At 48.9% G+C, this 25,150-nt stretch overlaps 1 protein-coding gene and 1 long non-coding RNA gene across 2 annotated transcripts in view; one reads left to right on the forward strand and one right to left on the reverse strand.

The window, feature by feature from the left end:
* LOC108638545 lies at positions 570 to 6,447 on the reverse strand. The gene is made up of 3 exons (XR_001919949.1): positions 5,529 to 6,447; positions 2,279 to 2,366; positions 570 to 1,090 (listed from the first exon to the last, which is right to left on the reverse strand). It is a non-coding gene; the product is annotated as an uncharacterized LOC108638545 (long non-coding RNA).
* RGMA (repulsive guidance molecule family member a) overlaps positions 6,639 to 25,150 on the forward strand; it is a 50,277-nt gene continuing 31,765 nt past the window's right edge. The window contains exon 1 of the mRNA XM_018066385.1: positions 6,639 to 6,965. Coding sequence (XP_017921874.1) covers positions 6,952 to 6,965 — 14 coding nt within the window. The 5' untranslated portion in view covers positions 6,639 to 6,951. The remainder of the gene's footprint in view (positions 6,966 to 25,150) is intronic.

Here is a 25,150-nt window from a genome sequence, read left to right on the forward strand (position 1 = left end):
TGATCTATATGTTTTTAAATGCCAGTGGCCTCTTCTGTTAAAAAATAATTTAACCCTATAAACAATACCTCCAGACAATGGGAGATCCTTGTGGGTCCCTACTCCAATCTGTGACCGAATTTTTCTTCGTTTGTGGACTAGATTCAATACCTGGTGTGCTCGCAGGAGTGCCTATAAAACCCAGTTTGGGTTGGAAAAAAAAATTAACAAGACCTCCACGCATGAGGTAGGAGAGTTTCTTTCTTTCTTTTTTTAATGTACTATTGTTTATGTGTTAAAAAAAATTTGAATCAAGTATTTTATTTCTTGTTCTTTATAAATGCTTAATAATTGATAAAGCAAAGTTTAAAATCATGAAAGTGTTAGTCGCTCAGTCATTTCCAATTCTTTGGGATCCCATGGGCTGTAGCCCACCAGGCTCCTCTGTCCATGGAGTTCTCCAGGCATGAGTACTGGAGTGGGTTGCCATTCCCTTCTCCAGGGGATCTTCCCGACCCAGGGATTGAGCCTGGGTCTCTTACACTGGCAGGCAGATTCTTTACCATCTGAACCACCAGGGAAGCCCCAAATCGTGAAATCTAATATTAATTCAGCTGAAAAAGAAATAGATTTTTAAATTACTTTATTCCAAGAGGACCAGATTCTGGGGATCAAGAGATCTGGCTTTCACAGGTTAATGAATCATTTTACTAAAGATGTTGGTTAGTCAGGGAGCGAGGTGAAAACCCCAGTTGATCAATGAGAATTTATTTATATCAGTCAAGGAGCTCCTCTCCAAAGGGTCCAAATTTGAACGCCATCCTAAGAGCCCCAGGGATGGCTGTGACTCGGTTGCTTCCTGGGAAGCACATCCAAATATTTAAAGGAACCCAGCAATCTCCCTGCCCTTCCCCTTGGTTCACGAACTGACAAAGCCTTCCAAAACCTACTAGAACAACATCCCATCAGCAGATCTTGCTCCGTGAACACCAAGTGCCTGTGGCTGGAGTGACAGCACTACGCACTTCTCCACCAGCCTTGGCAGTGCTGCCGAATGGAGGGCCCAAGCTTGCTCCGCGGAGTTGTGAGCATTGATGTTTCCAGCTTAAACCTGAGCAGGAGAGGTGGAGAAGGATGGTCAGGAAAATGGGACACGTTCTTAGTGGGAAATGCACTATCTGGGGACTCAGACATGGATTCAAATCCTGACTATACCACGTGTTCATTCAGTCATCGACTTCTCTGAATCTCAGTTGTTGATAAAATAAGAATATCTGCACCCATCTCAGAGGGTTACTATGACAAAAAGCTATGACAAACCTAGACAGTGTGCTAAAAGGCAGAGACATCACTTTGCCGACAAAGGTCTGTCTAGTCAAGGCTATGGCCTTTCCAGTAGTCGTGTTCGGATGTGAGAGTTGTTGGACCATAAAGAAGGCTGATTGCCAAAGAACTGATGCTTTTGAACTGTGGTGCTGGAGAAGACTCTTGAGAGTCCCTTGGACTGCAAGGAGATCCAACCAGTCAGTCCTAAAGCCTATCAACCCTGAGCGTGGGTTGGAAGGACTGAGGCTGAAGCTGAAGCTCCAATACTTTAGCCACCTGATGCAAAGAGCTGACTCATTGGAAAAGACCCTGAAGCTGGGAAAGATTGAAGGCTGGAGAAGAAGGGGACAACAGAGGTCAAGATGGTTGGATGGCATCACCGACTCAATAGACATGGGTTTGAGCAAATTCTAGGAGATAGTGAAGGGCAGGGAAGCCTGATGTGCTGCAGTCCAAGGGGTTGGGTTGCAAAGAGTCGGACACAACTTTGCGACTGAACAAAAGAGAGCACTATGAGGAGGAAGGAAGCATGTATAACATAGAATGTTCTGGCACAGTCAGCATTCAGTAAACAATAGCAAAGCCAAACCCAAACTGATCCTGCCTTGAGACAAAGAAATCGGCAAGCCTTGCCCTTCTGGCCATGTCATCATGAGGAACTGCGGTGCCAGCTGCTCCCCACTTCCTCCATTTCTGAACTGTCAAAAACAGGCTTCTGTGGATGCTGTTGTGGGGTGGGTGGCTATGCTTGCCCACCACTTTCCAGCTGTTCTCCTGCAGCTATGGCTGCCCGAACCCTCCAGCTCTCCTCCTGGCTAAATCAGTCAGAAAAGCCTGCCTTTTCCACCACCTTATTCTATTGTCCAAAGGCATGAAACGACAGTAAAGAGATGTTTTCTTTTCTTTCTATTCCTGAGCTGATGGTTTGCTTACCTAACCAAAAAAAGAAAAAACAACCTTTATTTTGCCTTACTTTGGTCCTTACAGTGGTGTCTCAGATGATAAAGAATCCGCCTGCAATGTAGGAGACCGGGGTTTGATCCCTGGGCCAGGAAGATCCCCTGGAAAAGGAAATGGTTGCCCACGTCAGTATTCTTTCCTGAAGAATTCCCTGGACAGAGGAACCTGGCAGGCTATAGTCCTTGGGATCACACAGAGTCAGACACAACTGAGTGACTAACACAACACCAGACACCAGTGACTGGCCTGTGGGGAGAAAAGCTGCAGAGAAACAATGAAAACTAGGGCTGCTTTTCTTATAATGAGCACAAGCACTGGGTTTTAGTTTAAACTTGCATACATGCTGTCAAATATGGAAAACTGAGTGATTTTCTCTATGGAATTTTGGGGCTCACCCCCCCATGCAAAGACACTGGTGATTGGCCCAATCGCCATCTACCCCCTTCCAAGCTTCTCATAACTTCGCAGTCTCTGTAATGAGAACTCACCCCATCCGGCACCTACCTTGATACTCCTCTGTCGTCCACTTCTACAAAGCATTTGGGTCTTCTACAGCTCTGTACCTCCCAGTACAGTCTTAGCACCCTGGGTCATGCTCCCAACAATAATGTGTCAAGATTAATAGACTCTTCTGGGTGGTTCCCCAACTCTTGTCTCTCCAAACCATCTTTTATTGACCTGCCTAAAGTGCAGCTTCACTTCCGTTATTTCTCTACTCAGTAACCTTCAATGGTTTCCTATTAGTCCTCCTGCGCTTCTCTACATAGTGGCCCTAACCTCCTTCTCCATCACATCTCTATTCCAGCCCATAAATTCCAACTAGACAAAACCATTCCTTACTGAGATTCCCACATTTTGCTATCTCCAGGACTTTATTCATGGGGCTACCCCCCACCCTCCGCCTGGAACATTCTCTCTGCTCCCCTAACATCCACAGATTAAAATCAAGTCCACCCATCAGAGATCATCTCCAATGACACCTCTTCCATAAAGACTTGTTCCCAATCCTTCCAACTAGTGATGAACCTACCTTCTAAATCCTATGACACTGTCCGCCCCTTACCTTGTAGTGTCAACTCCAGAGAGTCGATAGCAACTTATGAGCAGCAGTCTGGTTGGAAGGGAAGGCCAGAGTCTGGCCTTAAAGCTGCATTTGCACAAACACTCTGTGACTATAATTATATGAGGACAGAGGCTGATGAAATGAAAAATGGAGCTGCTGAGGCTGCGCCCCCCACAAACGCCAGCTACTGAGACTTCACTGCTCTGCCTTCCTTTCTCCTACTGGACTGCAAGCGTCTTATGGGCAGAGGCTGTGTTCCTCAAGTAAGTGCCTGCTCCAGGGTCCAGCACAGTCCAGCTGTAGAATAACTGCTTGACACAAAACGCGCTGGGTTTATTAGAGCAGGCAATGACTCTGCGATGCAACCCACTCCGCGCGGCTTCTTCAGGTCTATGCCGAACGAGTTAAGCCCTCAGCATCCACTCCCTCCTTGTGTCTCACTGAAGCCAGGTGTGGGACAGCCAGTCCCTCTCTCTTTAAGAGGTTCCTATGACAGCTCCTGACCTGCTTCTCCTTTAAGCCTCACTTTTACTTTTGAACCTGAATTTACCCAGAAAATCATGACGAAGTGGTACCCAATCCAAAGTGACAGTCGAGGTGCCAGCCCTCAGTGGAGAGCCACGCCAGTTCACTGCACACTGCCAGCTGGGAAGCAGCCTTGATCAGCTTCATCGGGAATTTACTTTCAGAGGGTGCACTCTCGCCTACAGGTGCCACCCCTCGCCAGAAACAACTCCGCGCTCAACACCCCAGTAACACAGGGCTCCCTGCACTGGGGGGTGGCGCCTCCTCCCAAAGGCTCCAGCGCGATCTGCCTCACCCACACGGCACTCTTCCCAGCAGACTAAGGCTCACTGTGGAAACCAGAAGCTTGCGCAAGGGGCTTGGATTGAGCATCCAGGGCTGGACCTATCCCTTGCAAACAAGAGAAAAGAAAAAAGTAGCCGAGAAGGGGTGAAACCCCAGCCCTCCCATTCTCCTCTATAAATGTAACCTCTCCCAGCAACTCTGTACATGGAACAAGAGAGAAACTCACAGACATTAATCTCAGGCTGCATTAGACCTTCACTCCCCTCCCCACCCCTTTTTTCATAATGGCTTTAACTTTTTTTTTAACTCTTGGACCTAGGTTAGCCCATTTCCTGTTCATCTTTTTCAAGAAATTCAGATCCTTTGCAGGAAAGAAAGACAAGCATTCCCTGGAACTTGATATTAGGAGTGTTTTTAGATGGTTGGTTGAGAGCATGTATATTTGTTCATTTGCACCCTAAACACACTCCATGGCCTCATTTAAGTCTGACTGCTCATGTGTGCATTGTAACAGCCTTTGCCTGGTTCCAACTTAATCAAGCACTTTAATGAGTAACATTCATATTCGTTGTCTCCTCCACAGGAGCCGGTGCTCATCAAGGTAAATAGCAGCTAGCTGTCTCCACGGCCTTTGGTTAAGCTGGAAATCGTCTGTCCTCATCTAGACAGTGAACTGTTTGTCTCCCAAGAAGGGAAAACCCTGCTGGGTCCTTTCCAAAGGTTTCATTTTAAAATGTTTCCACTTACAGATCTTTTTAAAATGACAAGGGAGTTGGACAAGCAGTAAGAAATTGTCTATTTGGGTGATAGTGATTCAGAGATTCTTGTGGCATGCCTGTCAAGTGCTAGGCACCATACTAAATGCTGGGGACGCAATGAGGACCCCAAGTGGTCCAGACTCCTGCCCTCAATGTGCTTACCGTCTGATGGGAGAAGAACACACTAGGTAAGGGTCATGTTAACCAGTGCATAACTGCAAAGTGAGATCACTATTAGGAAGGGAAACATGCGGTGCTGGAATAGCCATTCCCTAAGGAGGAGAGGTTAGAGCTGAGTTGAAAGACAGAGGAAGGAAGAAATCAGTTTTCACCAGCTGTTAGGGCTGGATCTCTCCCCCTCCGGCTCCCTCTCCCATCATCTAGTACAACTCCTCTATTTATAGGTGAGGAAACTGAGGCCCAACAAAGTTAAAACTCTTGCCCAAGGTCAGAGCTAATTATAGAAACCAGCGATCCCAATACCCAATCTCTTCCTGCTAAATCACATGGATTTTATTTATATCCCAGCTATAGACTGTCTCAATGCCAGTAAAACACAGAATATAGAGTTCAAACCACATCCCTCAGGACCACAAGCATAAACAACGATCACGTTTTAATGTAGATAATACCTTTTTATTTTGCAAATCCAGAGGTCTCATCACATCCAAATCCAAAGACAGCTTGTTTTCTGTTAAAAAAAACAACAACAACAACAAAAACGCCAAGGGCATCACCCCGTCTGAAATGCGCTGGCCAATTTCTCCAGCCGCGCAACGCTAACAGGGGCGTGAGCTGTGTGCTCAGGCTGACTTCAGGGCCCAGCTGCAGTTTCAGATTTTGCGGGGCAATGGGGTGGCTCCTTGTGTGTCGCTGCAGGGATCCGGATCTTTCTCCGGATTCCGCACGCCTCTGGGGAATTTATCGCAGCTCAAGTGGCCGTGTTTTCGCCAGTGTGTGCGTGTGCCGCGCGGTAAAACATTTCTTTTGAAAAGCCCGTGAGAATCCACTTGCAATCCGCGCGTGTGCGGGTAAAAGGGCAGAGCAAGGAGTAGAAAGACCCGCAGCGGAGCACACCCGACCCGAGGTGACCGCTGGGGAGCGGCTGCAAGGTGGAGGGGACGTGGCGTGGTCGTCTTTATTCTCTAGATATGGCTCAGCTTTGTACGCAGCAACGTATTCGTGCACTACACATTTAACATACGTGTGTTAGTTTTCCAACAGAAGAGTCTTAAAACAAACATCTCAGTCTGCAACTAACGTGTGTCTCTGGAGAAAGCAGCGGCGTTTCTCCTGGAAGCGAAGGTCTATTCCAGAAACCTCAGAGCAACTGCTCCCGACCCCGCCCCGGTCCCTGACCCTTGGACCACCTTGGAAAGGATGATGGAAACGTGCTCTCCAGGGCATCCCAGCGGGACATTAGGAAAGTTGGAGGCGCCTCGAGGGTCGCCGCACTTGTCCCTCGCGCCCCCCTGACCCGGGCGCGGTTTAGGGAAGTCTCGATTTGCAGCGTGCGCACCCCCAGTCCACCCCTCAACCGGTGCTGATGCGGGAAGGTGGGGCCGCGGAGGGCAGGGCAATCCGAGTCCGCACCGCCGCCTCCTCTCCCGCCCCCTCCCCGCGGGCCCCGCCCGCCTCGCCCCCCGCCCGCGCCCCGGGCGCCCGGCCCGCCCCCTCCCCTCCGCGCGCAAACGAACCTTGCGACGCCGAGCGCTCGGCGGCGGCGGCGGCGGCGGGCGGGGGCCGGGCGAGGGAGGGGGCTGGCCCGAGCAGCCCGACTCGGCAGTCGTCTCCCGAGCGCCGGCTGCGCCTCCCGAGCCTCTGGGCTGGGGAAGCACTCGCCGTTCGCTCTCGGGCCGGCTCCTCCAGGCGCTCGCAGGCATGCAGCCCGGGAGCAAGCGGCGCGCCCCGGGCCGCTGCTGAGCCGGCCGGGGTGGCGGGGACCAGCGCCTGCCGAGCCCCTCCCACCTTGCCCCGGGGCCGAGAGCGGCGCCCAGGCACCCCCTCTTCTCCCGCCGCCCGGCCAGCGCCACCCCCCGCGGGCTGCAGGGGCTCATGCAGCCGCCAAGGTAAGCGCGCGCCGGGAGCCTGACCGACCCGGCTCTGACAGCCCCGAGGCGCCGCCGCCGCCACTTGCCCGGGCCACCGCACCGCTTTGGTACCCCCCCGCCAAACCACCCAGCGTCTCATCTTGCTTTCATCTTGCCCAGATTTGGAGCTTTGCTGCGCCTCGATCGCTTGAGCTCTTGGCAGCAGTAAAGTTTTTGTGGTTTGGTATTTGTTCTTTTTTTTTTTTTTTCCCTAAAATGCTCTCCCCCGGCTGCCCGCAGCGCGCGCGGTTGGGCACACCCGGCGACCGTCTGTACCACTGTGCGCGTGCTGGGAGCTCCGTTTCTCCCGCGCGGCCACCACCTCCTTGGGCGGCCCTTCCGATCGGCCCGCAGGGCCTGGGACCGAGCGGGCCACCCGGCCGTCCCGCCGTGAGCTTTCACTGGCCGGACTCGCCCGAGCCGCGTCCCCCTGCCCTGCGCCAGGCTACCTAGTTAGAGCCGCGGCTCGAGCGCCGGCCCCGGGGCCGTAGACGCTACGCTCCGTGTGGGCTCGGGTCCGAGCTGTCCCTTGCCTGGAAGGGCAGGTGCGCAGGAAGATGAGGGGCTTGGGCTGAGTGCTTAAGCGGTAGGATCCCGGGGGGCCCTGGTGGTCCTAAGCGGACAGGTGGACCCGGCGAGCCCCGAGCAGAGAAGGCTCCGCGCGTGGTTCGAGCCGTGGCCCATCCCAGGGGAAGCACTGGGGCAGGGAAACAGGTGTACCCAGGGGGAGGGCCGATGAAGGGGCCTGTGCAATTCTTGACTGCAGCCTGTTAATGTGATTGCGTTGGATTTGCTCGGACGTAGAGTCAATTCCCCAGATTTAGATTTTTCTTTTCTTTCTTTTTTTTTTTTCCCCTCCCGATGGGAGCCTGCGAGCTGCTATTATGTGATGTGGTTTCGGAAGGCGTCGGATTGTATTTATTTTTATAAATCGGGTGTCTTGCGGATGGATTAGGGGACATCGCGCCATCTAGCGGAAATGATGAGCCGCGCGTTTCTTTTAGGCCTCGAAGTTGGATGTTCTCAAAGTGGGAGACTCAAAGTGGGCGTCTCTCTGGGAGGCAGGAGGTAACTCAGGGACGAGTTTTCCCCGCTGTATTTATTTACCTTCCGGCTGAGCTGAAGCGCAGCGACGACAGAGCTCCGAGCGCCCAGCTTACGCGTCAGAATCGCAGGTCGCACTGAGTGGCAGGCTTTCACCTGGAGAAGATCCGTCACCTTCTCCTCTGGCTTTAGGGTCCTCTCTCACAACCATAGGGCTTCCCGGGTGGCTCAGTAGTAAAGAATCCACCTGCCAGTGCTGGAGACGCAGGAGACGTGAGTTCCATCCCTGGGTCGGGAAGATCCCCTGGAGGAGGAAATGGCAACCACTCCAGTATTCTTGCCTGGACAACTGCATGGACAGAGGAGCCTGGCGGGCTAGAGTACGTGGGGTCGCAAAGCGGGGACGTGACTTGGCCACTGAGCACACACAGCACAAACAGGACCTAGAATGTTACCAGCGGTGAGCTTGCGCCTGTTCTCTGGACACCGGTCCAGAAACTGGCACAACCTGTGCATGGAAGGTGACCTTTTCCTGTGCATCACAGACACGAGGGATTTGTCAGGGGAGTCTTGAGCCCTGACCCCCTAGAAAAGAGATGGGCTGTGCTCTGGAGGGCAGCTGAAGGAGAACTGGAAAAGAGTCTGGCACAAATCCATCCAGGAGAGGTATAATATACAAAAATGGCTTTTTTTTTTTTTTTTTTTTTGTGCAGAGACTTCCTGCTGTTCCACTACCAGGGCAGGCAACAAGCAGGCCTCCTTTATAAGAGACGTGATCCCCAATTAGCAACTGGGGCAGACTTTGTTGGATGGCAAACAGAGTGGACAAAGGCTGTGGGTGGGGCACCCACACAGCCAGGCGGGCTCCACGGTCTCTCCGAGCCTGGTTTTTGCTGCCACCTTCCAGGCCAGATGATATTAGCAATGAGCTGGACTCTCCCTGTTCTGAAGGGTCAGCCGGTTCCTTATAGAGCAGTGTGGTGCTCTTCTTGTGGGGAGGGTCCTTGCCCCCTTGAGAGCCTCTGAGCTGTGGTGATGGTGAGGGAGGTCCCCAGCATCCTTTTTTCAATAACCCTGCTCCCATCCTTTCCCTCTCAGGTGGTAGACAGGCCCTTATGCTCTGAACAGACATTCCAAATGAGAGGCGGCTTCTCTGCTCACTCCCCACGCTATTGCAAACTGTGTCCCCCTTTGCGGGTGTTTAGTTAATAACTAGATTTAGGACAAAAAGGGTCTTGCCGTAATCCGGCATCTTATTCAAAGAGGGCTTCTGTGACCTTCGCTAGGAAACCTCTGTGTGCTTTCTCTCCTTCCAAGCCTCTCTGAGGCCTGATTCCATCCTTCCCCAGTGTGTGTAATAATACACAGTGGAGGATGAGAAGCCCCTAGCTCACACGCCCCTTGACTTGGCTCTTAAACCAGCCCGTGGGGTCCAGATAGAGGAGTCCTTAGGTGAGGAGATGCGAAACAAATGATTAGGCACAGAGCGTTCCTAACACAGGGACAGGGCGGCCGGCTTTCAAGTCTCACAATGATGCTCGCTGCTTCCAGGGAAGCGGTCAGGAAGAGGTGCTGGCATTTCCGCCTCCCAAAACTGATGCCTAGAGAGGTGGAGAGGTATAGCCAAGGTTCTGCAAGTTTAAAGGGCTTTTTTCCTTCAGCCTTGCTTCCAAGCAAATTAAACTCAAGCACTTGCTTTTGCCAAGTAGTAGGAGTAGTTTGTCGCTCAGTCATGTCCGACTCTTTGTGACCCCGTGGACTGCAGCCTACCAGGCTCCTCCCTCCATGGGATTCTCCAGGCAAGAGTACTGGAGTGGGTTGCCATTTCCTTCTCCAGGGGATCTTCCCGACCCAGGGATCGAACCCGAGTCTCCTACATTCCAAGCAGACGCTTTAACCTCTGAGCCACCAGGGAAGCCCAAGTATGGTCCCCAAATTAAGTCATGTCTTAGAGGGATACTCTCTCCCAAAGTCTGCCACCCAGGAAGAGAGGCAGGATACACCCAAATGAAACTGATCCTAGAGTGCAGGCTTATTGGCATCTCTTCCATGAAACGAAAGGGCACCCCTCCTTAAAGATCACTGTTCTAGAACTTGACTTATAACACCGAGTGTAAGTTCACCCAACTTTTAAGTGTCTGCAGTGTCCCTGTGGCTCTCAAGGAGAATGGCTTTGCTTTTCAAATAACATTCATTGTTTATTCATTCAACAAACTTAACAGAGACTTAACTTAAAGAGGGGAGATCCAGCCTTTCAGATGACAGGCCTCTCCTTTCCTCATTTTGACTAAGTGACAGTTTCAGCCTCCCTTCCCTTAGCAACGTTGCTCTGAAGAACGATGAACAGGACGGTGGAAAAAATTAAGGACTGCCTTGCCCAAGTGTGCAGACAAAGTCAGTCAGAAGTCAGTTTCCCTGGTGAAAAAGTGAACATCTTTTTAAAGGATGACAGTTTCTTAGCCAGATCTGACCCATAAGGAGAAAATGCTGTATCACATTAGAGCCTAAGGATCAGGAGGCAAGAATGCCCACCGAGGTGTGAAACTCTATAATTCTAAGGGCTGGAGGAAAAAGAAATTTGTGATTTGGGCAGAAATTGGGGGAAAAAAATGCCAAATGCAAATATCCTTTTATAGCCCCCTTTGAAAGATTTAAGAATTTGTCTCTGCAGCTTAGAGGGTAAAGAATCTGCCCACAATGTGAGAGATTTGGGTTTGATCCCTGGGTCGGCAAGATCCCCTGGAGAAGGGAATGACTGCCCACTCCAGTATTCTTGCCTGGAGAGTTCCATGGACAGAGGGCTATTGTCCACAGGGTCGCAGAGAGTTGGACATGATGGAATGGCTAACAGTTTCCATCAATTCTGCAACCATTGTGGAGAAGGAAATGACAACCCACTCCAGTATTCTTGCCTGGATAATCCCATGGACAGAGGACACCAGGCTCTGGTGGGCTCCAGTCCATGGAGTTGCAGGAGTCAGACACGACTTAGCAACTAAACCACCACCACCAAAAGATTAAAAATCACTGCTACTTGACAAACATAAATGCGTGCTGCTGCTGCTAAGTTGCTTCAGTCGCGTCCGACTCTGTGCGACCCCATGGACTGCAGCCCACCAGGCTCCCCTGTCCCTGGGATTCTCCAGGCAAGAACACTGGAGCGGGTTGCCATTTCCTTCTCCAATGCATGAAAGTGAAAAGTGAAAGGGAAGTCACTCAGTCCTGTCCGACTCTTCACAACCCCATGGACTGCAGCCCACCAGGCTCTTCCGTCCCTGGGATTCTCCAGGCAAGAGTGCTGGAGTGGGGTGCCATTGCCTTCTCCGCGTGCTACATACCTTATAAAATTATTATATCCAGATTTACTACAGTAAAGAATGAAAGTGCTGCAGATACTGTTTATGCAGAAAACTATGACAAAATTGCCAGTTGAGTTTACTTTTCTTTTTTCGATTGTTTTGTTTAAAGCAACACTCCAAGATGAAGAGCTTTCAGGAATCAGGATTCTGGGTTTGTCAGAGTCTGAAAATCTGGCAGAAAGTTAAAAGATTCCGTCAACAATCTGGTAAAACACAGCTAGGTCTTTCAGATTCCGTGTCCTCCACAGGACCCGTAGCAGGATGAGCGTATACGAGTTCGCTTCTATCTCACCAGGGCATCTTGTGGGCTTCCCAGGTGGCACTAGTGGTAAAGAACCCGCCTGCCAGTGTAGGAGCCGAAAGAAACTCGAGATCGATCCCTGGGCCCGGACGATCCCCTCAGGGGAGGGCATGGTAACCTACTCCAGTATTCTTGCCTGGAGAATCCTGTGGACAGAGGAGCCTGGCGGGCTGCAGTCCCTGGAGTTGCAAAGAGTGGGACACGACTGAGCAACTGAGCATGCCCCGCACACCCAGGAACAAATCCGCTGGGCTGCTGAGGGTTTAGCTAAGCTACCCCGTGGTATCGCTGCCTCTGCATCTGTTTTGTTCGGCTAGGAGGGCTGTGGGGAGCTTAAATTGACACCAGCCCCCTCATGCAAGTACACGCCATGATCCACAGTCTCTCCTTCTCCCCAGACCCCACTGCTTGTGCCCCTCCTTAGCTGAGACCCCCTTCTGGCTCACTAGAAGCCCACTTTTTTGGTTTGAATTGACCAGTCTGGCCTTAGGTCAGGAACCCCGGCACCCTCTACCCACGGCCCCTAAAGGTGTGTGCCCCGAGTCCTGTTCACCCTTGGCCGTGACCTCCCCGTGTGGCCCCCTGAGGTACAGCAGGTCCGTCCTGCAGGACCGGTGAGTGGTCACGTCCTTATTTCAGTTGGTCCCGTGGTGAACCGTGGCTTCCCACCTGGCAGCCGGCGAGCCACTGACAGTGGATACACCCCACGCCAGAGTGGGGGTTTGACAGACCCTCGCACAAAAGCACGCGGGAGTGCGAGTTTCATCCACAGAGTCGTAACAGCCACCAGGTCTCCTCAAACAGCGGGTACCTTGAAGAGAGTGAGAATTCGTGTTTGTTTGGAAGTTTGGGTACAGAACTCTCATTTGTGTGCTGAGTTGTGCTTAGTCACTCAGTCGTGTCTGACCCTTTGCGACCCCGTGGACCGTAGCCCGCCAGGCTCCTCCATCCATGGGATTCTCCCGGCAAGAATACTGGAGTGGGTTGCCATGCCCTCCCCCAGGGGATCTTCCCAGTCCAGGGATCAAACCCAGGTCTCCCTTATTGCAGGTAGATTCTTACCGTCTGAGCCACATTTAATTTAATATCTTTTATGGAAAAGAGGTAAAATATAAATAATAAATAGATTTTTAATACAACTGTGTTTTCTCACATGGGCTTCCATTTATGCAAGCACAAAGAAATATAGAGCTTATAGGAGTTCCCGGGTGGTCTTGTGGTTGGGATTTGGTATTTTCACTGCTGTGGTCCAGGTTCAATCCCTGGTCAAGGAACTGAGATCCTGCAACCTTCGTGGTGTGGCCAAAATTTAAAAATTGAAACTGTAGCGCTTGAGGACTAGCTCACCTGTAGACACGAGGAGGTCCACGATCGCTTCCCTCACAGGTCCAGACCTGCTAATAATCCCTCACTGCTAGGTTTGGTAGGTTATTTCTACTACAGAACAAGGAGTTCATGGGAGCGTATGTTGTTTTGCATCAGTCAGTACAGCTAAAATGGTTGGAAAGTCAAATTTCTGAATGCCAGTTTCAAAGTGCTCCCCTTACTATCCTTGGTTTTGTATCCTTGGGTATCTCAAGGTCATGTGGTAAGGACAAGCTTGATGCGACCCTCTTCCATGTGGTGAGGTTTTACATTGCTTTGATTTTTCTCTGCTGAGAGCATTTTGAGAAAAGAGATTCCTAAACTCCAAGCATCTGGTTTCTTCGTGAGCAAATAGATGCTATTGGCAGAGCCTGCTGACTTCAGGGGTGCGTTGCTAGGGAACTTATTGCTCCCTACATGTACGCACCTGGGCCAAGACTCACTGAGGGTAAAGCAAACCCAAGCCAAGACGACACCCAAATCAAACCAAGATGGCGCCCAGGCCTTCCCTTTCTGGGTCAGTGACCAAGTCTAGGTGGAAGCCCATCTGATTTTGAATTTAAGACAGGCTCTGAATGGCTTGAGGTCTGAAGGGACTGCAGTGAATTGATACTGTAGATAGCATTCCCTAAACATCTTGTTGTCTAATATTTGCCTGTCGGTCAGAGCCTGTCGGCTTCGCGGGTGGCTCAAGTGGTAAAGAACCCTCCTGCCAATGCAGGAGACGCAGACAGGAGATGAGGGTTCAGTCCTTGGATCAGGAAAGACCCCCTGGAGGAATAAATGGCAACCCACTCCAGAACTCTTGCCTGGAGAATACCAGGGATGGAAGAGCCTGGTAGGCTGCAATCCATGGGGTCGCGAAGAGTCTGACACCACTAAGCGACTTCCCTTTCACTTTTCGCTTTCATGCATTGGAGAAGGAAATGGCAACCCGCTCCAGTGTTCTTGCCTGGAGCATCCTAGGGACGGGGGAGCCTGGTGGTCTGCCGTCTATGGGGTCGCACAGAGTCGGACACGACTGAAGCGACTCAGCAGCAGCAGCAGCAGCAAATGCTCTATGAAAACTTGACCTAAAAATACCTGAAAGAAAGAAAAAAAATCTCTATTTCAACTTCCTAAGTTTTTGTGGGGATAGAGTAGGGGAGATGGTTCTGGAAAATTTTTCTTTTCTTAAAACATTTTAATATCTTTGTTTGTTTATGGAAAACAGTATATCGCTAAACGTGCGCATCTCTAATCATGAGCCATCATTATATATATGGAGCGTATTATTTGACTAACAGGAAAAAGCAAACCCTGGTGAAAATGAGAAATAAGTATGATTTGGTGGGAAATACATCGGACTTGGCACCGCAAGACCTGGGTTTGAACCTCTCCCTGCCATTTATGTTCTCAGTGACCTTGGACAAGTCACGTAATCTCCCTGAGCCTCAGTCTCCTCATTTTGAAACAGCTGTGTCCATCACATTGTTGAAACAACCCTACAGTTACGTGGGAGACTTTGTCTTATAGTGGCTGCTCAATAAAACTTGAGTATAACTGATAATGCACTTAGAACCCACCCAGAGGTCAAGGTTATCTAAAAGTCATTGGGCACTAATTCAGAAAGATAACATGTACCCCAATATTCATAGCAGCATTACTTACAATTGCCGAGATGTCAAAGCATTTGCAGCAACCTAGATAGACTTGGAGGGCATTATGCTAAGTGAAGTGCATCGGACAGAGAAAGACCAATGCTGCGTCACGCCGCTTACATGTGGAAGCTTAAAGACACAGCAGACCAGTGAACATAACAGAATAACCAGCAGCCTCACAGGCATAGAGAACACACCGTGGTTGTCAGTGGGGGTCGGGGCGTGGGGGGTACGAAGCACTGGGTGTGAGATAGGCTGTAGGGATGTACTTGCGCAACATGAGAAACAGAGCCAATATTTTGTAGTAATTGTAAATGGAGCACGACCTTTACAAATTATATAAAAAGTAATTTTTTAATTTAAAAAAAAAACAAAATAAAAGTCCTTGGGGGAATTCTGCGGATTTCCCCCCCATTCCCACACCTCCAAAGGCTCCTAACCTATAGTAGACACTTTGTCACAATCGAAACAATGGTTCTTATTGGTAAGATAAGAAGAAATTGGCAATTACTCGTCAACACTTGCCCTGTTCCTAGCATCTGTGCTAAGCGGTCTACCACTGTGTTAACCGGTGTAATCTTCACAATCATCCTAGAGGCAGCCAAAGTATATCCCCGTTTTCCAGTTGGGATAACTGAGGTTTAGAGGATCTGTTTAGACTTTATGTTCTTGACCAGCGTGCTATCCTGACTCTCTAAGGTAAAAGTGAGGACAGTCACTCAGCCTCCAACAACTTAAACAAAGAAAACCATGGTGGTGGAGAAAATGTCACGTAAAGCAGTACACTGGTTTTTTCCTAGATTGGCACCCTTCCCCGCCACCCATCAGCTGGGGATCTTCTTTATTTCAGCTTTGCATTACCCATTCTAAACAGTTTTGAATTTGATGAATAACTTGGTTGTCTGTCCCTATTGCTAAATGCCTATGGTATTTGTGCTTGGCACCAGCTTGTTCATTAATCCAAATGCCGTGGCCTTCTGCTCGTTGGGAGAGAGGCAGACGCACTGTCAGTTCAAACAGTTGCCATTTGGTGGATAAATGGGTCCAAGCTGGTTCTTCTCCCAAGAACTTACTGGAATGAGAAGAGGAACATGCTGGGTGGTCTGTTCTCCCTTAGAGGAACCTGGGGCATCTTAGTATAGGCACCCCAGAGTTGTTTTAAAACAAGAGGCTACTAAGTGTTTTCAAGGTGTGGTTTCAGGTATACGGTCATATTGCTGGGAATGATTGCTGAAGAATTTCATGCTGGCACTAAAACATACAAATGTCACTTTTCAAATAACATTTCGCACTTGCTCATCAACATTTCGCTTGGGGGAACCCAGAAATGGTCCAGATGGGGCCCCAGAGTGGCTCCTCGGAGTCAGGTGTGGGCAAGGCCATCTAGTTACAGAGCTAATACCTGGTCACTGAATCCCTAGAGATACCAGACTGTGAAGCTGGGAGACACCACCCCCCAGGGGAGTGGGGCACCCAGGTCATGATTCTGTAGATTGAGAAGCTGTGGGTCCAGAGATAGGATGGGACAAGGGCCACACAGCTAGACGTAGAACTGCCCCAAACCCCAGGTCTCGCTCTTTCTCCATATCCACTTCAGTGTCTAAAAATTCTCAATCTCGGACTTCCCTGGCAGTCCAGTGGTTAAGACTGCACACTTCCACTGCGCAGGTTCAATCCCTAGTAAGGAAGCTAAGATCCCACATGCCGCACCATGCCGCCAAAAAAAGAAAATAAATAAAAACTCTCAATCTCAACCCTGACAAGTAAGCAATTCACAAATGCTATTACTCCGTGCTGACCTTTGCAGGCAGAATTGGCAGCAGTAGCCCAACTAGCAGGTGTGTGCTGGAGTCACGGATAAGAACTGGAAAGGAAAGCGAGGAAGACTTTCATAAATGAAACTCCAACTATATGCTAGCTGACAATCCCATCTAGGGAGAAAGGGAAGATGTAGCGAAGGAATGAATGGAGCTACTCCAGGAGCTTGCTGAGGGTCTCAGCGGCCAAGAAGGAGAGGCAAAAAGAGGTGAAAGAAGGGGCTTACATTATGGAAATGTGACCCCAGAAACTGTTAGATCATCTGAAGGCCTCCAGCTCAGCCAGAGATGAGACTGGGGCATCTCAAAGGGAATCCTTCCTTCTGTCCTGAGTGAGATGAGCACGTATTAATAGATGGACAAGGGTCAGTAGAGGCAGACAGAAAACCCACCATCTCTGTGCCTGGGCAGGAGCCAGTGAGCTCATCAGAGGTGGCAGGTGACTGCTGGGAGTCACCCAGACCTGCCCAAACCCCACTCAGCCAGCTGGATGACCTGACGTAGATTATTTACCTTCCACCTAAGTTGGGCTAAATGTGGATTTACTAACTTACAGATGAGAGAAGAGAGAATACATGTTTTTGAAAATGGGAATTAAGTCCAGGAGAAAAAGAGGATGTAATTTTTTAAAGGCAGCTTGCATTCCTCACGTGGACTATTTTATTTATTTTCATTTATTTTTAAAGTGGGGTATAGCTCACTCTGCCAACATAGGTGCATATAGTCAAGGCTATGGTCTTCCTGGTCACATACAGTTGTGAGAGCTGGACTGTAAAGAAGGCTGAGCACTGAAGAACTGATGCCTTCAGACTGTGGTGCTGGAAAAGACTCCTGAAACTCCCTTGGACAGCAAGGAACTCAAACCAGTCAATCTTAAAAGAAGTCAACCCTGACTACTCACTGGAAGGAGACTGATGCTGAAGCTGAAGCTCCAGTATTTTGGTCACCTGATGCAAACAGCCAACTCATCACTGATGCAATGGACATGAGCTTGGGCAAACTTTGAGAGATGGTGAGGGACAGGGGGGCCTGGCGTGCTGCAGTCCCTGGGGTCGCAGAGTCGGACACTACTGGGCAACTGAACAACAGCAACATAGCTGGCGTACAGTGTTATATGTTACAGGTGTATAATATAGCGATTCACAGTTTGTACACGTTATGGCGTACAGTGTTATATGTTACAGGTGTATAATATAGCGATTCACAGTTTGTACACGTTATTCTCCATCTATACTTATTACAGAATATTGGCTATATCGCCCATGTTGTACAATATACCTTGAAGCTTTTTAATGCTTAATAAGTTGTATCTCTTAATTCCTTACCCCTGTCGTGCCCCTCCCCACTCCCTTCTCCCCACAAGTAATCCTTAGTTGGCTCTCTGTAAATCTGAGTCTGCTTCTTGGTTCACATGGACTGTTTTATATTTAAATCTCTCTGTACGGACATATATCCCCTTTGGCTGGGGAACTCAGTTCTTAATCTCTTCAGCTCCTGCCATGAGTGGAGGGACTTACAGGGCTTCTTCACTGAGAGACAGAATGAAATAGGAAATATCTGCTGGGGAGGGAGCATTTAGGGGCTTGCTAATACTTTTTGGTAAAATGATAGCTAGCTAGCTAGAGAAATCGATTGCTCAATTGATTTTATGTGTGCTTATATGCATACGGAAATACTAAAAAGATACGCATGAAACTGTAAATAGTCATGACCTCCAGGGATAGTGAGTTGATTTCATTTAACAGGAAATTGACTTTTTTTAACATGTGTATAATACTGTTTCAATCTCTCGAAATAAATTTGATGTTAGATTGAAGAACACAGAAAGTCCAGGAAATTTGCTCTCTGTTTTCTTAAAAAAAAAAAAATCCTTTTTATATCTTTCCAGCACCGTGAATATGCACATACATGTCTACCAGCAGAGGTGTGCTTCTGGAAGGTTCCGGGGCAGACACTCCACGCAGATGTCCCATGCCAACGTAGTCCTCCAAGGAGGACCCCTGAGCGGGGGTGCCACCCCACGGGGCAGTCCAGTGTGCTTTGCTCACAAGGTGAAACTTTGGCAGACGGTGTTCCAGTCTGGAGGCCAATAGTGATGTAGCTGTCACCATACCCAGTGCTGATGATGTCTTGCTCTGCAGTCAGTGGGCCAGTTCCTTAAAGAAGCTACTGACAGAGACCCCAGTTCTGAAAGACTCCCCAGCTTTGTTAAGTCTCAAGTTGATTTGTGGCAACCGAATGGGAAATAAATATGAGGCTCCTGAGACACCACACAAACACCCCTCTCAAGAGTCCTCAAAACTAGAACTCTTCATCTCCACATCTGACTGCCCCCCCACCCCGGGGTTCCAGGAAGGGGAGCCAAACTGTCTGCTGCTCATCTGAGAACCCCCAAAACCTGCTCAGAGCCCAGTACTCAGTGCGTGTTTGTTGAATGAATGAAACAGGAAAACTGATTAAAAGAATCTGCCTTGTAGCAGTGGAGGGATCTTGCTGACCTGATCATAGACATTAAAAGACACGTGAGGAGTATTAGTTGCTCAGTCGTGTCCAACTCTTTGTGACCCCATGGACCATAGCCCACCAGGCTCCTCTGTCCATGGGATTCTCCAGGCAAGAATACTGGAGTGGGTGCCGTTCCCTTCTCCAGGGCATCTTCCCCACCCAGAGACTGAACCCGGGTCTCTTGCATCGTAGGTGGATTCTTCACCATCTGAGCCATCGGGCAGGCAAAAGACATCCAAGAGCAAATAAAATCTGCTAATGTGTTAAATCCATTGAGAGGTTACAAAGAGAAAGTGAAATATTTATTCAGTTTCTAAAGAGAGCCATTGGAATGTCAGGGAAAGGTGTGTTTCAAAAAATCCATCAAAATATTGTAAAAAAAAAAAAATGCATGTTTTAATTAGTACGAATAAGTGTCCCTCAGGGTGAGGGACAGAGCTCAGAACCAAGAAAGCACTGTGCACACAGAGAGAAAGGAAGCCTGAAGCAAAGGAAAAAAAAAAACCAACCAGATAAGCCAAAACAGGAACACGCTCTGAGGCTTTCCAGAATCAACGGTAAAGAGGTCTCTTGATGCCAGAGTAAGGACAGTGAGGACCATACTTTGGAAGAAGAGAAGTGGGGAGATTCCTAAGTTGTCATGGAAACAAACAGGTCAAGGAAAGCCTGTGGCCCTCCACCCCAGGACCATCTGGAGGAAAGGGAAAAGTAGCAGTTAAAGATGGCAGTCATATCTTGGTGGCCAAGAAAGGCAACTTTCCTTCCACACTGGCCCTCACCCAAGGGCGTACATGCCGGGCCTCCTGCCCACAAAGGAAGCCCACCCATCCAGGAAGGGTCACATTTAACAGTCACTTTGGTGGAACAGATACTAAAAAAGTAGTGTCGGCAGGCACTTTGTAAAGTCCTAATTAACTGGCCAAAGCACAACACACTTTCTGAAAAGAGAACATGAAACTGGACCAGTCATCTATTAGCATTCCTTGAGGAGGTAGAAATAGGCCTGGAGAAACACAGGGAAGAATTATGTTTAGACGTTCAAAATTCCTTCTGACAAAGTTCCACCCCAAAGGTCATTTCCAACAGTAAGTTCCTCCAGAATGCAGGGGGAAATCGCCATGAATCGGAATTGTCCTTAGAGATAGGAAACAAAAAATATGATAAACAGGTACTTTTCTAAATGAAGAATTATAAACAGTGGGGATCCCCAAGGATTGCCAGTGCTCCCAGACTTTGTTTAAGTATCCATAGATCATCTGGAGGAATGAATGGTTCCAGGCCTGCAGATGAAATGGTTCCAGACTCTGTGGAGAGATGGCAAACAAATGGTGATTAACTGCAGGACCAGTTTATGAGTTTACAAGAAGATGCATATTAAGCTTTCTCAGGGGCAAGCCTCATCCAAAGCATTTAGGAAAACATAATCCAAATTACAAAAATAACGGACTGTGTCCAGGCTGTTTATAGCTCCCAAGGAATCTTGAGGGTCTTTGCAAAATGTTTGTTTGCTAAAGGCCACGCAGGACCAAGCATTCAGAAATGGTATTGGACACTAAGCCAAAAATAGTGCTCTCCCTGGGCTCTACCCAAACCTGGCAGTTTTATGACCTTCTCCTAGAGAAAAATATCTCAGACCTGTAGGAAGGTGAGCAATCGCCCAAACAGAAGGCTTTCCCTAGATGCTGGCGTGCTTCGTTCTTAAAGGATGTCAGCGTGGAAAGATGAAGCCAGAAAGGTGATACGATCAAAAGTCTGTAAAACCTTAAAGGTTACGTACAGATTGAGCAGCTCTAGTTCATCAAATCTGAGGTGCCCAGGCTCAGTGTAGCCCTTGAAGTCTGAAAGAGGAATTTGAGCTGTATGATGCAGGGAACTTAAATCTGGGGTTCTGTGACAACTTAGAGGGGTGGCACCGGGTGAGAGGTGGGAGGGAGGTTCAAGACGGAGGGGACCTACGTATACCCATGGCCAATTCATGTTGATGTATGGCAGAAACCAACACAATATTATAAAGCAATTATCCTCCGATTAAAGCTATTTTTTAAAAAAGAGGAATTTGAGGGATAATTACAAAAGAGGATTGCGTCCCCCTAAACAACTGAGTTCCTCAAAGTGTGGTACAGGGAAAATTTATTCAAATATGAGGAGTGGAGGAGGCTCAAGAAATTTTGCCAGTAAATGAGTTTTTCCAGCCAGAAAAAAAAAAAAAAAGTGCCATTTCCCACTCCAGGGGATCTTTCTGACCCAGAGATCGAACCCTGGACTCTTGCATTTCCTGCGCCTCCTGCTTTGGCAGGCGGATGCATTACCAGTAGCGCCACCTGGGAAGTCCGGTGGATTAAGACCCATTAACAACACAACAATGGAAACAGTGGGCTCCAAAATCACTGCAGCCATGAAATTAAAAGATGCTTGCTCCCTGGAAGAAAAGCTATGACCAACCTACACAGCATATTAAAAAAGCAGAGACATTACTTTGCCAACAAAGGTACGTCTAGTCAAAACTATGGTTTTTCCAGTAGTCATGTATAGATGTGAGAGTTGGACCATAAAGAAAGCTGAGCACCAAAGAATTGATGCATTTGTACTGTGGTATCGGAGAGGACTCTGGAGGGTCCCTTGGACTGCAAGGAGATCTAACCAGACAATCCTAAAGGAAATCAGTCCTGAATATTCATTGCGGGGACTGATGCTGAAGCTGAAACTGCAGTACTTTGGCCACCTGTTGCAAAGAACTGACTCCTTGGAAATGACCCTGATTCTGGGAAAGATTGAAGGCAGAAGGAGAAGGGGATGACAGAGGATGAGATGGTTGGATGGCATCACCGACTCAATGGACATGAATTTGAGCAAGCTCCAGAAGTTGGTGAAGGACAGGGAGGCCTGGCGTGCTGCAGCCCATGGGGTCACTAAGAGTTGGACAACTGAGCGACTGAGCTGAACTGACAACACATCCCTGCACTCCTGAGGATGGCAGAAATACTTCCTGGGACCAGTATCGGGCCTTAGCTTTCTCCTGATTGGTCGGGAATCTGCCTAGACATGAGAAGACCCAAAATCAAACCACTTTCAGCAAAACTAGGATTTTGTTGGCTCCCATAGCTGGAATAGACTCTTAGGTGGCTCCAAGGAGCTAAGACAAAGCTTCAGGGAGAATCACACGCTAAAGAGTGGTGTGGGGGTGGTTAGCCCTGAAAATCTCCATCAGTTCCTGAAAAGCTCACCAGACAAAGTTCAAGTTTAATAATAAGGATATTATAATAAGGATATAATAATAAGGATAATAATAATAATATATGCCAACTCTGCAGATACAGCTTCAACCCACAGCACTCATCAACACTCACCTTCCTGTTAGATTACTATCCCCAGATCCATCTTACAGAGGAATCAGAGATCAGAACTGGGTGCTTCCTCATGGCAACAGTCTCAGGACAGGTTCTGATTGGTCAGCTTGGGTCACATGCCAGTCTCTGTCTTGCCTGGACTTTAAGTCCAAGAGGATGAACTGATTGACTCAACCTGGGTCTTATGTGTACCCAAGGTTGATGGAGGGTGATGGAACTTAAAACTTACAAGTCCCTACACATTTGTCAGCTGGGAGAGATCATTAAAAATGCAGACACCCAAGGCTCTACCTCCTGAGATTCAAATTCAGATGCTCCAAGTGGCACCTGCATGCTAAGTCGCTTCAGTCGTGTCTGACTCTTTGCCACCCTATGGACTGTAGCCCGCCAGGCTGCTCTGTCCATGGGGTTCTCCAGGCAAGAACACTGGAGTGGGTTGCCATGCTCTTCTCAACCCAGGGATCAAAGCCTGCGTCTCCCAAGTCTCCTGCTTTGGCAGGTGGATTCTTTACCACTAGCACCACCTGGGAAGCCCTGAGTGGCACCGGGCATCTGTATTATTGTTAAGTCCCCTGAGATGGTCTCCCAAAGGAATAAATCCCTCTTCTTCAGGAGGCTTTGGGTGGGGCTCCTGATCTCTAAAGATGCACGCCCTCGCAGAGCACATGCTGGCCTTGCAGAGGCTTTCCCAGGCTCCTACACTCTCTGTAGCCTCACCTCTTTCTCCTACAGCCATCATCAGGATCTTCCAGCTTCTCAGACAAGCCACAGCTTGGTAAATGGTATCTTTAGTGTTCCTTCTACCTGGAAGCCCTGCCCTGTGCTCCTCCCTTGCCCACCACCTTCCCCTGGCACACACCCACACTGGGAAAACTTCCCACGCTGCACCCTAGACTGGGCTGGAGGCCCCCAGTGCCTATGTTCTGGGCCTCCCTGTCAGAGTCGTCCGTTATTCCTTATTGAAAGAGATTGTTCAGTTTATCTGTCTTGCCTTGACTTTAAGCCCAGTGTGGACTTGCATCATTAGCATGAAAGACACATACAGCATGTCAGGGATGGGGTTTGGTGTGCTTGGCTCTGCAGTTTATTAGCTGGTAATTGGGTGAGTACTTAAGTTCATCCAGCCTCAGTTTCTTCATCTGCAAAATGGGGATAATAATAGAACCTACCTTAGCGTAAAGTGTCTAGAAATGTAACGCACTTAGCCGGCACCTGACATAATGTGAGAGCACATTGACGCATAAGCCATTATTATTATCATTCTCTTCTAAACTGTATTATTTATTTGGCTGTGCTGGGTCTCTGCTGCTGCGTAGCCTCTTCTCTGGTTGTGGCAAGCAGGGGCTGCTCTCTAGTAGCGGTGCACAGGCCTCTCATTGCAGCAGCTTCTCTTGCTGCGGAGCACAGCCCCTAAAGCGTGGACTCAGTCGCTGTGGCCCACAGGCTTAAAATTGTTCTGAGGCATGTGGGATCTTCTCAAATCAAGGATCGAACCTGTGTCTCCTGCACTGGCAGGCCGATTATTTACCACTGAGCCACCAGGGAAGCCCCTGTTACTATCATTCTTACTGAAAATGAATCTTTGAAGACACCTCGCAAGATTTTGGGTCAAGCCTTCCGCAGGTAGTCAGCTGTTCACTTCTGACCTCTGCTTTCTCCCCTCACCTTCCTCTAATGTCTATTTCAGAAGGCAGGAGTTGTCGTATTGATTGCTTTGTCCCCCAGGGACTTTCATGCACTAGTCCTAAATATGTGTTTTTTGACCGATGACTCAGGCCCTGGACTTGAGAACACCCTGTTCATACCCCAGAGGCTGGGGAAGCCAGAAGTCCCTGTCCCGGCAGGGCTTCAACCTTATGTAGGCCTTGCCTTCCAGGAGCCCTCTGCCCATTCATCACCCAGCACCACAGCGCCCCAAGGTGGAAAGGGGGAGACGGAGGGATGAGGTTCAGTGGGGGCGCCTCCACAGCCAGACTGAGGGAAAGGGAGCCGAAGCGTGACCAAGTCTCCAGGGAACACGCAGAAGTGGTCAGAAGGTAATGATAGCTGATAGTCTTGAGTCAGCTACATGCAGAGTTAAGTGAATTTCTAGGGCAAACGGAGTGCTGAGTTCCCAAACCCAACATTTCAAGAATTTCTTATTTTTGCAGAGAGCCGGGGAGTTGTCAATAATAAGCTGGTTGGTTTGGCCAGTATAGACAGATTCCTCAAGGTCAACACAACCCCATATTGCTCTATTTGTGGCTGCATTTCTCTCCATAGTCTTAGCTGTGTGAAAGTTAAATCTCTACTTTTACGATGTCCAAATTCAACCCCACACATCTCTCCTTGTGAGAAGGAAGCCCTTTGTGTCCCCTGCCCAAATGATGCCCTTATGCTGTAGGAATTGAATATCCTCCCCAAATGGAGGCCAGGCCCCAGCAGGAATGCTGGGGCGCGTCCACGGCCCAGTGTCCCTCCCGAATTGTACAGGCACACCTCATATTATTGCACTTCGCAGATACTGCTTTCTTAAAAAAAAAAAAAAAAAAGAAAGAAAGAAAATGAAGGTCTTTGACCACCCTGCATCCAGCAAGTTTATCGATGCCATTTTTCCAACAGCATTTGCTTCACAGGCTTTGCGTCTCTGTGTCCCATTTTGGTAACTCTCAGTCCTTCAACCTTTTTCTTTACTGTTACATTTATTAGGTGGTCAGTGATCTTAGAATGTTATTCAATGTTATTGATCTTCAGTGTTATTCTTGCAGAAAGATTCCTGACTCGCTGAAGGCTCACTCAATGGTTAG

Source organism: Capra hircus, chromosome 21 (assembly GCF_001704415.2).
Source record: "Capra hircus breed San Clemente chromosome 21, ASM170441v1, whole genome shotgun sequence".
NCBI classification, from domain to species: Eukaryota; Metazoa; Chordata; class Mammalia; order Artiodactyla; family Bovidae; genus Capra; species Capra hircus.